This window comes from Leucoraja erinacea, chromosome 9, assembly GCF_028641065.1.
Source record: "Leucoraja erinacea ecotype New England chromosome 9, Leri_hhj_1, whole genome shotgun sequence".
Lineage (NCBI taxonomy): Eukaryota > Metazoa > Chordata > Chondrichthyes > Rajiformes > Rajidae > Leucoraja > Leucoraja erinaceus.
Genome location: NC_073385.1, coordinates 70,771,050 through 70,785,392, shown reverse-complemented (window position 1 = coordinate 70,785,392; position 14,343 = coordinate 70,771,050). Strand labels below are relative to the sequence as shown.

Here is a 14,343-nt window from a genome sequence, read left to right as displayed (position 1 = left end):
AACAGACCAACTCAGAGTTTCCACAGTTGTTGTGTGTTTTTCCATATATCAGCCTTGAACTAAAATGTAGTTAGTAATAATATATTGTAAACTAATGTTTGTGATGTATTTCATGAAGTTGAGATGATTAAAGTCATTTATACGATAGTGGCTCCTTGCCCTGAAAAGTTATTGCAAGATTTGTGGAAGTGAATGCTGCTTGCTGCAAACAGTGTTTTCGATCTGTAGATTTATTTTACACACATCGGCTTCTTACTACAATGTCGTTGGTAATAACGTGTTGTAAATTAACATTTTTCTGATCATGAAGCTGAAGTGATTGGAGTCATTTACTTGTTCAGTTCAGTTTAGTTCATTGTCCCGTGTTTCCAATCGCTGGTCGGCCCACAGAGTACGCGCTGACCAGCAATGCATGAATACTGACTCTATCCTACACACACACATGGGAATACTGTGGGGTTAGGAGGGAGGGAGAGATAGATCAGTCATGATGGGCCGAATGGCCTAGTTCTACTCCAATCACTTATGACATGACAATTCACAATTTTGTTTACCAAGACAATCAGCCCTCAAACCTGTGCAGCAGCAACTCTAAACATTTAAAGCAAATTAAAATGATGGCAAGCAGGTCACTGGTCCAGTTTTTATATCGGCAAAAAGAAAGGGGTGGCTAGGTTTTATTGGCTCTTTCATAGTTTCCTCCAGTTGACTGAAATGTTCCATTAATTTGCTTTTCTTTCTTCCTCTTGAAATCCCACGGAAGTAAAGAAGGGCTGAAATATGCTCCTCACTGTAAGATACAAGTGTCAATGACAATGAGAATCAGAACATTTTAATTTTAAGATCATAATCATCATCATAATCATACTTTATTAGCCAAGTATGTTTTGCAACATACGAGGAATTTCATTTGCCATAGAGTCATACTAATAAAAAGCAATAGAACACACAAAATACATTTTAACATATACATCCACCACAGTTACTCCTCCACATTCCTCACTGTGATGGAAAGTGACAAATAGTTCCATCTCTTCCCTACTTTGTTCTCCCGGGGGACTCGAGCCTTCCGTTGATGGGGCGATCTTGGCTCCCGGAGCTGCTGGTTGGGCCTTCCGCATCAGGGTGATCAAGCTCCTGCATTGAGGGGTGGGAGGAATCTCAGCTCCCCTGCGCCGGGCGATCGGACCCCAGGTCGGGGCTGGTCAAAACCTTCTGCGTCGTTTGGAGCTCCCAACATCTGTCTCTAAACGAGACTGTGAGCTCCTCGATGGTTGAGCTCAATGCGTTTTACGCACGCTTTGATAGGGAGCACGTTTGATAGATGTGCCTTCCCGAGCCCCCATTCACTGTGATGGTATTTCAGTCTCAGTCACAGAGGCCGACTTCAGGAAATCCTTCAGTGGGGTGAACCCTCGGAAAGCGCCTGGACCTGATGGTATACCCGGTTGTGTTCTAAAAACCTGTGCGGACCAACTGGCGGGAGTTTTTAATGGAAGTTTTCAACATCTCAATTCTGAGGGTTGTGGGGGGAGGGGGGTTGTGGGCAGGGGGGTTTGTGGGTGGGGGAAGAGTATGTGGGGGGAGGGGGGCTTGTGGGGGGAGGGGAGGGTTGAAGGGGAAGGGGGTTGTGGGGAAGGGGTATGTGAGCGGGGGTGTGGCATTGTGGGGGGTGTTGTGGGGGGTTGTGGGAGGCAATGGGTGAGTGGGGGGGGTGGGGTGTGGGAGGGTGGTACATGGGCAGGGGGGTTGTGGGGGAGAGGGGTGCATGGACATGGACGGGGGGTTATGGGGAGGGAGGTGTGTGTCGGAAGGGAGGTGTGTGTCTGAAGGGAGGTGTGTGTCGGGGGGAAGTGGTGTGGTGGGGGAGAGGGCTCAGAGAAAAGACGGGGGAAGAGCCATGGGGGAGAGCGCAGTATTACGGGGGAGGAGGGCAGGAGCCAGCGAGGGGGACCAGAGGGGAAGGGGTTTGTGGTGCGATGGGGACTCACAGCGGGCGCTGGTCGCTGGTCACAGGCCGCCGGTTGCTTCGCTGGTCATTCTCCTCTGCCGGGATCAGGGTCTCTGCTTTCTGTTTGGTGACATCGGTGCCATCTCTGACTCTGTGCCAGGCTGGGCTGGGCCGGGTTGGATTGGATTGGGCTGGGCTGGGCTGGGTCGGGTCATTTCCGGTCCCTCCCTCCGAAAATTGTGTCCGGTTGGAGACCTCCACCGGCTATCCAGAGCGTCCTGCAGCTGCAGTCAATACGCGATGGCGCAGGAAGAGGCAAACCAGCCCGAGAAGTGACAGTAGAAGGGACCAATCCGCGAGGCGCTGAATGGCAGGAAAGGCCATCGAGCTGCGCACGCGCAGTTTTTAAGATTTTTAAACTTCGATAACTCTTACCAGCTTCCACCGATCGGAACAAAACTGTGAGTAAGCTGGCGGAAAATCATAGCGCTATCGCGTACCTTTTTTGCGCAAATAGAATGACCGCAAAACTGGAAGATAACAAGATCAGAGTTTTTGTCATGTATAGAAGTTCTGTTCTGGGCACCATGTTAAAGAAAAATGGTGTCAAGCTGGAAAGGAACGGAAAGATTTACATGGATGTTGCCTGGTTCTAGAGGGAGAGGTTGAGAAGTCTGGGACTATTCCTTGGAGCACAGGAGGATGAGGGTGTGGAAGCTGCAGTATGACACTAGGATAGCTGTAAAGCACGATAACCTTTAGGCATTCATTGACGCACATCAATGTTGCCGATGCCAATGTTGTGGGATGGTAATCCCTTGATGCACTTCACAAGGTTCTTGATATTGAAAATTAAATCTGTCTATCCTATTACTAAAACTCTCATCTTGACCACTTACGGTTTGCTTTTTTTAAAAATGTGCACAAAACGGTACCGTATATCGCTATCTTACTCGCCGTTCTCCTCTGCTCCTAGCGCACCAAGTTTTGTTCCGATCGGTGGAATATTACAAAAGTTATGAAGGTTTAAAAAAATCATGAGATCAGCAGATTGGTCTTCTCGCTTGTCAGTCACCATGAAGGTTAGGCCCGGAGGTGGGGCTGAGTCCACAAGCCGTGTGGAGTCGGGGCAAGCCGCTGTGTGGAGCTGGGAGGTGCGGCGTGTGAACGGAGTCCCCCCACACACACCCCTCCCCCCCACCACACCCTTTGCCCCTTCCCCCCTCCCCCCACCCCACATTGCAAAGATCCTACTGCTGTTGTACAGAGCCCTAGTGAGACCACACCTGGAGTATTGTGCGCAGTTTTGGTCCCCTAATTTGAGGAAGGACATTCTTGCTATTGAGGGAGTGCAGCATAGGTTTGCAAGGTTAATTCCCAGGATGGCGGGACTGTCATATGCTGAGCTGGGCTTGTACACTCTGGAGTTTAGAAGGATGAGAGGAGATCTCATTGAAACATAAAAGATTGTTAAGGGCTTGGACACGCTAGAAGCAGGAAACATGTTCCCGATGTTGGGGGAGTCCAGAACTAGGGGCCACAGTTTAAGAATAAGGGGTAAGCCATTTAGAATGGAGACGAGGAAACACTTTTTCTCACAGAGAGTGGTGAATCTGGAATTCTCTGCCTCAGAGGGCGGTGGAGGCCGGTTCTCTGGATGCTTTCAAGAGAGAGCTAGATAGGGTTCTTAAAAATAGTGGAGTCAGGGGATATGTGGAGAAGGCAGGAACGGGGTACTGATTGGGGATGATCAGCCATGAGCACATTGAATGGCGGTGCTGGCTCGAAGGGCCGAATGGCCTACTCCTGCACCTATTGTCTATTGGCAGGCCATGCCAGCGGCAGGCCACAGCTGCACTCCCTTACCAACCCCTGTCCCACCGGCCCCCAACAATCGCACCTGAAGCCACCCCCATCCCCCCGGCTGTAGGCTCAATTATATTTGCATGAGTCGAGCATCGTTGAGATCAACAACTTACAAAGACCTCACGGATGCATTAAACAATAATGATGATTTGGAAAACATCGGAAAGCGCATCATTCGTCTTCTCGACATTTGTCGGTGGACCAAGATACATGATGGAACGATGCCAGGATGTCATGATGTACACATAAGTGCAAGTGAAATGAATTTGCCAGCAGCGGTAAAATTAAAAAAGAACACACAATACGCAATAAAAAAATTTAACACAAACATCCACCACAGCATTCATCACTGTGGTGGAAGGCACAACATTTGGCCAGTCCTCCTACATTTTCCCCCGTGGTCGGGACCTCAACCCTCCGCAGTCGCTGCTGCAGGCATGCAGATGTACGGACAGGGTAGGTCCAGGTAGGTCCTGAATTGGTGCTTCCCCACTGGAGGCCGCGGCTTCAGGTTGGTGTCGGCTGCAAGCCAGCCAGATTTAGAGTCCCCGCCGCGCCGCAGCCAGAAGCATCGCAGACCGCACGGCCGGCAGTCGGTGCTCCTCTCCAGGGATCCCCTGCTCTGGTCGGTAAGTCCCCACTGCGCCCACGGTAGAAGTTGTCCGCGGACCGGCGGTCGGATCTCTTCTCCTCTGGGGTCCCCAACGAGGGATCCCGGGCTGCGTACACAGCACCAGCAGGAGCTCCGCAGACTGTGGCTTCAAGGAGGTGACCGAAGCAGTTTCCCCCTTATCCCCCAACACCACCCCTCACACAAGACACACAGAGAGACATTAAAAACATACATTAAGACACACTAAAAAAACTAAAAAAGTAGAAAAATCAAACACGCTGCTGGCAGCTTATAGCGCTCCCACCGACCAAACTGGAGCAAGCAACGACAGTGCCTCTTTCACAATCAGCAGCTGTGGGATAGACCAGACTTGATTGCAAGAGTATTCGATCTGAAAAGAAAGCTATTCATCAACTACCTCACTGGACCACATGGCCTCTTTGGCAACTGTATAGATTTTGTCTCCACTGTGGAATATCAGAAGAGAGGTTTGCCTCATTTGCACTGTCTGCTGTGGCTTGACAAAGCAACTAAGCCAAGACCAAATGATTTTGACAGATTTGTGCAAGCCTGAAATACCAGACCTGCAAGTAGATCCTGAGCTGCATAAATTGGTTCTCAAGCACTTGATTCATGGATCATTCTGCAACCGTACCTCTCCATGTTCAAATGAAGGAAAATGCAGTAAGAGATTCCCAAAGCCATTTATCGCGACATAATTCATACGCTCTATACAGGAGAAGATCTCCAGACATGGGAGGATTTCAGGGACATCAAGAAGGACACCGGCATTGACATATCACTTCTGATTGGGTGGTGCCCTATCATGCTCAACCATTGAAGTTGTTCAAATCACACAACAACGTTGAGATATGCTCCTCTATAAAGTCAGTCAAATACATCCACAAGTACACATTGTAGGGAAGTGATCAAGAAGCTTTTAGAGTTAACAGGGATGACAAAATTACAGTACTTGACTGGCAGATACATTGGTCCATCAGAAGCAGTGACATCAATCCTTGGATTTCCGACTCATGAGAGGCAGCCCGCTGTCTTTCGACTCCAGACACATCTACCACAACAACGAGTCGTTATCAGAGTCAATGCTGCTCAGCAAGTGAGCAATGATGATATGGCGAGAATGACTTTAAAATTGAATTTGTGGCATTGTGTTCTCAAGAGCAATTTCCAAGAACACTCTACCACGCTGATGTTCCCCGATTTTACACATGGAACAATAAGAGATGGCAAAGAAGGAAGGTTGGGAAAAGTGGAAGATCTTCCAGGTCTTTTTGAAGCCAATGTTCTGGAGTTTATCGGAGTTTATCTTGCACTAAATGTTATTCCCTTTATCCTGTATCTGTATACAGTGGCCGGCTTGATTGTAATCATGTACAGTCTTTTTGCTGTTGAACAGAACGGTTTGAGACTAGTGTAGATGGGACATGTTGGTCGGTCTGGGCACAAGGGCTTGTTTCCACACTCTATGACTCAAAACAATCTTTTCAGATTCAGATTCAATTTTAATTGTCATTGTCAGTGTACAGTACAGAGACAATGAAATGCATTTGAGACAACGAAATGCATTAAGAGACAACGAAATGTATCTGTATCGAAATGTTAACAAAATGTTCTATGTATCTATATGTGACAATAATAAACTAAACTAAAGAACAAAAGTGCAAGTTTCCAGCCCAACAATCACAGGATGAAAAGCTCTTTGCCAGAGTAAAAAGCCCTTGCATGCACATTATTATTCCACTTACCCAATATCAGGATAGTCCTTGTATAATGCGATAAGCTTTGATTCAAGATCGGTATCATTTGTGTTAATAAACTCAAACAAATGTTGGGTTACTGGAAAAAGCCATGAAGCAGTTGTACCCTGTGAAATAAAATGTATATATTGTTTATAAATCATCAAATGAAAAATTAATTAAATATGCTTTACTCTTTTTATGTTCTATAATCAAAATACACATCAAGAATTTTCAAACCGGACTTCTGGACATTGGACATTCCCATTCAAGGACCTTTGAGGTAATAAGATTTCTATTAAGTTAAATCACATGTTTGCATATTTTAAAAGTTTTGACTTCTTCACGACTTATTTCCATTTTTATATTCTAATTAAGATAAACAAATGATATGAGTCTTTTCCTTGAGATGCTGAAACTGTTTTGAAATATCCGATAAATGTTCTTGGAAGTATATAAATTTGCAGGGATTTTCTGAAAGTTTATTTGTATTTTCAGACAGTTTCCCGAACAAAAATACTTGTAAATCTCTGACGTTTTCACCAAAGTTTAGATGAAGGTTATATCAAGAATTGAAGGATTCATTAGAAATGCAAAATTATCCAATCACAAACAATGGTGAATACACTAGGTAACAGGGGACATAAAATAGTAGTTATATTAACTAATTCTCAACAGAGCTAGTTGAGTATTTTTACGGTTCAGTGCATGATGGAATGGTAGAGATCTCATGATTTTACACACCTCTATAAGATCACCCCTCATCCCCAGCCTACTCAACGTCTCCCTATAGCTCAGACCCTCTAGTCCTGGCAACATCGTTGTACATCTTCTCTGTACTATTTCCAGCTTGATAACATCTCTTCTATAGCATGGTGCCCAGAACTGAACACAACACACATCAAAAGACCAAGCGCAGGCTTGGCGATGGTTTTGCTGAACACCTCCGCTCAGTCTGCCTAAACCTACCTGATCACCAGGTTGCTAAACACTTTAACTTCCCCTCCCATTCCTACACTGACTTTTCTGTCCTGGGCGTCCACTAATGTCAGAGTGAGGCCCAGGGCAAATTGGAGAAACAGCACCTCATATTTCGCTTGGGCAGCTTAGACCCCAGCGGTATGAACATTGACTTCTCTAACTTCAAGCAACCCTGATTTCCCTCTCTTTCCATTGCACCCTCCCCCTTCCCAGTTCTCTGACCAGTCTAACTGTCCCCGATTACATTTTATCTCTATTTGTTTTGTTGTTAACATCTCCGAGCTAACAATGATCTTCTTGATCTCCACCCCCTTTGATGCTTCATTTTCACATCTTCCATCCTTATATCTGTAGTCTCCCCTTCCCCTGATTATCAGTCTGAAGACGGGTCTCGACCCAAAACATCACCCATTCCTTCTCTCCAGAGATGCTACCAGTTCCGCTGAGTTACTCCAGCATTTTGTGTCTATCTTCGGTTTAAACCAGCACCTGCAGTTTCTTCCTTCACTATACTCTAAATACGGCATCACCAACATCTTATACTACTGCAACATGACCTCCCAAATTCTATACTCAATACTCTGACTGATGAATGCCAATGGGTCAAAAGCCCTTTTGACCACCCGATCTACATGTGACTCCACCTTCAAGGAACCATGCACCTGCACTCCAAGATCCGTCTGCATCTACAAGACTCCCCAGAGCCCTACCATTCACTGTGTAGGTCTTTCCCATGTTAGGCTTCCCAAAATCAACACCTCAGTATTAAATCCCATCAACCATTCCTCAGCCCACCTGACCAATTGATCAAGATTGCTACAATTTTTCACAACCTCAATCAGATTTGTGAGATACGACCTCCCACATACAAAACCATGCTGACTGTCCCTAATCAGCCCTTGTCCATCTAAATGCCTGCATATCCTATACTCTTAAGTAACTTTCCAACCACAGATGTTAAGCTCACTGGCCTAAAGCTCCCAGCATTTTCCCTGCAGCCCTTCCTGAATAGAGGGACAACATTTGCCACCTTCCAGTCTTCCGGCACCTCTCCTGTATTTAAAGACGACTCGTAAATCTCAACCTAGGCTCCCGCTGGTTTCCCACAATGTTCTCGGATATATCTGATCAGACATTAGAGATTTGTCCACCTTCATACATGATAGTACCTTCAGACCTCTTCGACCGGGAACATTGACTGCCCCAAATTCCTCCGCCCTCCTGTTTTTCTCTTCAATACAGAGGAGAAATACTAATTGAGGACCTTGCCCATTTCACGTGGCTCCACACAGAAGTGACGGCTTTGATTCTTGAGAGGTCCCACTCTCTCTCTCATTACCCTTTTCCCCCTTATGCATTTACAAAATCTCTTGGGATTTTCCTTGAGCTACCTCCTGGGCCCTTTTTGCCCTTCTGATCTCCTTTTTTTTAAACTTTGCTCCTTAGTTCCCGAAACTCCTCCAGGGATACACTTGATCCCAGCTGGCCACACCTGGCTCACGTGTCCACTCGTCAGCCAAGCTAAGCAAATAAATAAGCACAGGGAGATTCCAAATAGTTTTTTCAAAACCAGGAGGAAATATAAAATATTATGACTTACAAATTCTTGATACATCTTACTTATTCTTCCCAGTTCTTCTTTTATCTTATTTGCTGCTGTGACACGTCTTGCAGGTAATTTCCAGCTGATGTTCATTTTCATCATTTGTATAATGTACTCTTTAACAAACTGATAGTGGAGATCAGAAATCAGCACCTTTTATTTAAATAGAGATATAGGTTTAGATATTTATTATAAGCTCCTGCTTTATGGTATTTAATAAATTAACCTTTTTTTACTGAACAACAATAAGCAATGTACCTGGCAATTGGCCTGCTTCATTTTCTTGAAGTCTTTGCAATATATTTCAGTCTTTCTTATTAGCTGATTAAAATCTTCACTGCAGGTTAACCAATTCCTTGTCATGAGCTTCTTAAAACAAGGCTAGAGAAAACAAAAAAAAATCACAGCATAGCGCTAACTCCTTGATATCTAAAGCATTCAGGTGAATACTATTGCCAACATACCAATGCTTGAAACAGAAGGTCATCTGAGAGAATTTTGTTGAGTTCCTGCACTGAATTCTTTAGTGTCTTATCCACTTTTCCGAAATGAGCGTCATTATCTTGTTTAAGAGTCTTCATGAATTCCCTGTGTAACAAAGGAAGTGTTAATGCCTCTCATGCCTTCATAGTCCCCTTTGTTCAACTGCATCACTGCCACTTCCGATTTAACCTTCTCCTTCTCAAATTGTAGATTAAAACTAATCATATTATGATCACTACCTCCAAGCGGTTCCTTTACCTCGAGTTCTCTTATCATATCTGGTTCATTGGACAACGCTAAATCCAGAATTGCCTTTTCTCTGGTCGGCTCCATTACAAGCTGCTCTAAGAATCCATCTCGGAGGCATTCTACAAACTCTCTTTCTTGGGGTCCTGAACCAACCTGATTTTCCCAGTCTGCCTGCATATTGAAATCCCCCTTCACCACAGTGGCACTACCTTTGTTACATGCCAGTTTAACTCCTGCTGCAACTTACACCCTACATCCGGGCTACTATTTGGGGGTCTGTAGATAACACCAATTAGTGTCTTCTTGCCTTTGCAATTCCTCAACTCAATCCATAGTGACTCTACCTCGTCAGTCCCTATGTCTTCTCTCGTAAGGGACTGAATTTCATCCCTCACCAGAAGAGCTACCCCCCCCCCTCCTCTGCCCACCTGCCTGTCCTTTCTATAGGATGTATAACCCTGAATATTAAGTTCCCAGACCCGATCCTCCTGCAGCCACGTCTCAGTAATCCCCACGATGTCATATCTACCAACCTCTCACTGAGCCTCAAGCTCATCTACTTTGCTTCTTATACTTTGTGCATTCAAATACAATACTTTTAATTCCTTATGCATCTCACCTTTCACATCGATCCCTATTACACTTGGCCACACTCTCCTATACCTTGTGAGCTTTCTTTCCCGTTAATTCTGGTGTCATTAACCATCCCTTTACTCTCTTAAACTATCCCTTTACATCTGCAGATTCTGACAATTAGGTGTAAATTGCATGAAACGGTTTGGATGAATGCAAACCAGACATACACATTGTAAAAGGTACACAAAAATGCTGGAGAAACTCAGCGGGTGCAGCAGCATCTATGGAGCGAAGGAAATAGGTGACGTTTCGGGCCGAAATCCTTCTTGACTGGGTCTGAAGAAGGGTTATATAGAGACTGGATCTGAAGAAGGGTTTCGGCCCGAAACGTCACCTATTTCCTTCGCTCCATAGATGCTGCTGCACCCGCTGAGTTTCTCCAGCATTTTTGTGTACCTTCGATTTTCCAGCATCTGCAGTTCCTTCTTGAACACGCATTGTAAATATTGTTGCAAAGCTTTACTTTTAAACTGCATCTCGAAACTTCGTCAGATACATTGTATTAGTCACTGTTTTATTGGGTTGGGGAAATGTCTATCATGTATTGTGTTAATCGATATCTGTTATTGGACTATATAGAGACCCACACCCCTGTGGTTTGGCCCCTCAAGGTTCGGGGACCTATAAAAGGCCACTCCCATGAGGTCCTGTGGCAATCTTCTTGCAGAGCGCTTAGGACTGTGTGGCCTTCTGGAGTGTCTCTGCTTGAACAGAGCTAAGAGGGCAGATACGAGGATCTAACCCGCAGTGGTTAGGTATAGTAGTGGGGAACTGTTATTGTGTTTTTCCAAAATAAAGTTTAGATGCGCAAGTGCTTGACTCAGTGGTTTTTGACTGAAACTAGACTGGGGGGGGGGAGCTTAGAACGAGCTATTTACAGAAGGAGGCAATAATATTCTGTGCATTATATTAATAAAACATTATGAAAGGGTAGTTAGAGTGATAGAGTCACACAGCATGGAAACAGGCCCTTCACCCAACTTGTCCACCCAACACCCAGGCTGCCCCATCTACACTGCCCACATTTGGCCTATATCCCTGTAAATCTTTCTTATCTATCTACCTGTCCAAATATCTTTTAAATGTCGCTAAAGTACTAAATAAATCCAAAGATATGGAGCTTTAGTTGTCAGGTGAGGTTTTGGAGAGCCATCTTGTGTCCATATTACGTTGGAACAATACAAGAGCAAAAGGATTTGAGTATAGGGGCAGGGAGGTTCTACTGCAGTTGTACAGGGTCTTGGTGAGACCACACCTGGAGTATTGCATACAGTTTTGGTCTCCAAATCTGAGGAAAGACATTCTTGCCATAGAGGGAGTACAGAAAAGGTTCACCAGACTGATTCCTGGGATGGCAGAACTTTCATATGAAGAAAGACTGGATAGACTCGGCTTGTACTCGCTAGAATTTAGAAGATTGAGGGGGGATCTTATAGAAACTTACAAAATTCTTAAGGGGTTGGATAGGCTAGATGCAGGAAGATTATTCCCGATGTTGGGGAAGCCCAGAACTAGGGGGTCACAGTTTAAGGATAAGAGGAAAGTCTTTTAGGACCGAGATGAGAAAATCATTTTTTACACAGAGAGTGGTGAATCTGTGGAATTCTCGGCCACAGAAGGTAGTTGAGGGCAGTTCATTGGCTATATTTAAGAGGGAGTTAGATGTGGCTAAAGGGATGGGATACTGAGTTGGATGATCAGCCATGATCATATTGAATGGCGGTGCAGGCTCGAAGGGCCAAATGGCCTACTTCTGCACCTATTTTCTATGTTTCTAAGTTGGCTGCAGTGAGAAATGTATTCCCTGTAGAAACAAGGAACTGATGCTGGTTTACTAAGGAAAGAAACGGTGCTGGAGTAACTCAGCGGGTCGGGTAGCATCTCTGGAGAACACAGACAGGTGATGTTTCTGGTCAGGCTGGTGCCTTGGAATGTATTTGCCCTTTTTTGCCAGGGTATTCAGCACCAACTGTGACTTGATTTCCTTTGTAATCAGGGTGGTGACTTGAGGTAGGAATTTAAAGAACAAAGGGAGATGAGTAACAGAATATAGAATTGAAAGGCATTTCAGCTATTCAACGTTTTTTGCATGAAGAAGTAGAAGAACTTGACCGTTAACACACAACAAAAGCGTTCCGCCGTACCTCAGTACACATGGCAATAAACTAAACTCTAACTCACCTTTTACAATTTGCAATTATTGGGAGAATTAGAACAAAACAAATAGTTATTATAGATTCAGATTCAGATTCAATTTTAATTGTCATTGTCAGTGTACAGTACAGAGACAACGAAAATGCATTTAGCATCTCCCTGGAAGAGCGACATAGCAAACGATTTGAATAAATAATAATAAGTGTCCGGGGGGGGGGGGGGGGGGGGGGGGGGGGGGGGGGGGGGGGGGGGGGGGGGGGGGGGGGGGGGGGGGTGGTGATTGGCAGTCACCGAGGTACATTATAGTATTATAATGTACCTCGGTACTATAATTGTACTATTATAGTTTTGTACTATAATTGTACTATTATAGTACAAAACAATCGTATTATAGAGTGCAGAGTACAAGGATGTTGTCAGGACTCGAGGGTCTGAGCTATAGGGAGAGGTTAGGTAGTCCAGAACTTTATTCCTTGGATGCAAGAGGACAAGGGATGATGTTATAGAGGTGTATAAGATTATCAGGGGAATAGATAAGGTGAAAGCACAGCGTCTTTTACCTGTAGGAGAATCAAGAACTCGGGGAAGTAGGTTTAAGGTGAGATGGGAAAGATTTAATGAGAACCTCAGAGGCAACTTTTTTCCACACAGAGGGTGGTAGGTATATGGAACGTGCTGCCACAGGAGATAGTTGAGGCAGGTACTATAACAACATTTGGACAGGTAAATTGATAAGAAATCCAGAGATTTAGAGGGAGATGGGCCAAACATGAACAGATGGGACTAGTGTAGATGGGGAATCTTGGTCGGTATGGGCAAGATAGGCCAAAGGGCCTATTTCCATGCAGCATGATTCTATGTCTATGATCTATAGTACAATAGGAGAATCATGACAAAATGCAGGTAGAATATTTTTAGAAGTTTGTAAATAAAATGGGAAATAAAAGGCCACATAGCATTAACAAATGTTATTTAGGGAAAGGGAATATAAAGTCTGTGGGAACAAAGAAAGCAAATGAGATTCTGACAAACGCTACGGAGAAGAAAAAGACAATTATCTGTAACTACATTTCCAAAGCATTCAGTCACGTGGAAAAAGTGTCAAGTTAGGAAAAGGGGAAGTACAATGAGATCGGGGGTACTTGTTCATCAGTCAATGAAAGTAAGCAGAGCAGGCAGTGAAGAAAGCGAATGGCATGCTGGCCTTTATAACATGAGGAGTTGAGTATAGGAGCAAAGAGGTCCTTCTGCAGTTGTACAGGGCCCTAGTGAGATCACACCTGGAGTATTGTGTGCAGTTTTGGTCTCCAAATTTGAGGAAGAACATTCTTGCTATTGAGGGAGTGCAGCGTAGGTTCACAAGTTTAATTTCCAGTATGGAGGGGCTGTCATATGTTGGTAGAATTGAGCAGCTGGGCTTGTATACTCTGGAATTTAGAAGGATGTGAGGATATCTTATTGAAACATATAAGTTTATTAAGGGTTTGGACATTCTAGACACAGGAACCATGTTCCCGATGTTGGGGGAGTCCAGAACCAGAGGCTACGGTTGAAGAATAAGGGGTGAGCCATTTAGAACGGAGATGAGGAAAACCTTTTTACACAGAGGGTTGTGAATCTGTGGAATTCTCTGCCTCAAAAGGCAGTGGAGGCCAATTCTCTGTATGCTTTCAAGAGAGAGTTGGATAGCGCTCTTAAAGATAGCAGAGTCAAGGGATATGGGGAAAAGGCAGGAACGGGGTATTGAGTGAGGATGATCAGCCATGATCACAGTGAATGGCAGTGCTGGCTCGAAGGGCTGAATGGCCTACTCCTGCACCTATAGTCTTTTGAAACAAGGAACTGCAGATGCTGGTTTACAATAGAAGACACTAAGTGCTGGGATAATTCAAGCAGCATTTCTGGAGAACATGGATAGGTGACGTTTTGTGTCGGAACCCTTCTTAACACTGAATGTCAGACTGAAGAAGTGTCCCAAATCCAATATGTTGTTTGTTCTCTAGAGATGCTGCTTGACCAGATGAATTACTCCAGCTCTTTCGTCTACTGA

The 14,343-nt window shown here is 44.7% G+C and overlaps 1 protein-coding gene across 4 annotated transcripts in view; it reads right to left on the bottom strand.

Moving 5' to 3' along the window:
- Positions 1-214: 214 nt before the first annotated feature.
- Positions 215-14,343, bottom strand: part of LOC129700574 (exocyst complex component 3-like) — a 59,729-nt gene continuing 45,600 nt past the window's right edge. For all 4 annotated transcript variants that reach the window (XM_055641193.1, XM_055641191.1, XM_055641190.1 and 1 more), the window contains 5 exons: positions 9,236-9,359; positions 9,030-9,152; positions 8,769-8,924; positions 6,197-6,315; positions 215-790 (listed from right to left, as the gene is read on the bottom strand). In XM_055641193.1, coding sequence (XP_055497168.1) covers positions 610-790; positions 6,197-6,315; positions 8,769-8,924; positions 9,030-9,152; positions 9,236-9,359 — 703 coding nt within the window. In that variant the 3' untranslated portion in view covers positions 215-609. The remainder of the gene's footprint in view (positions 791-6,196; positions 6,316-8,768; positions 8,925-9,029; positions 9,153-9,235; positions 9,360-14,343) is intronic.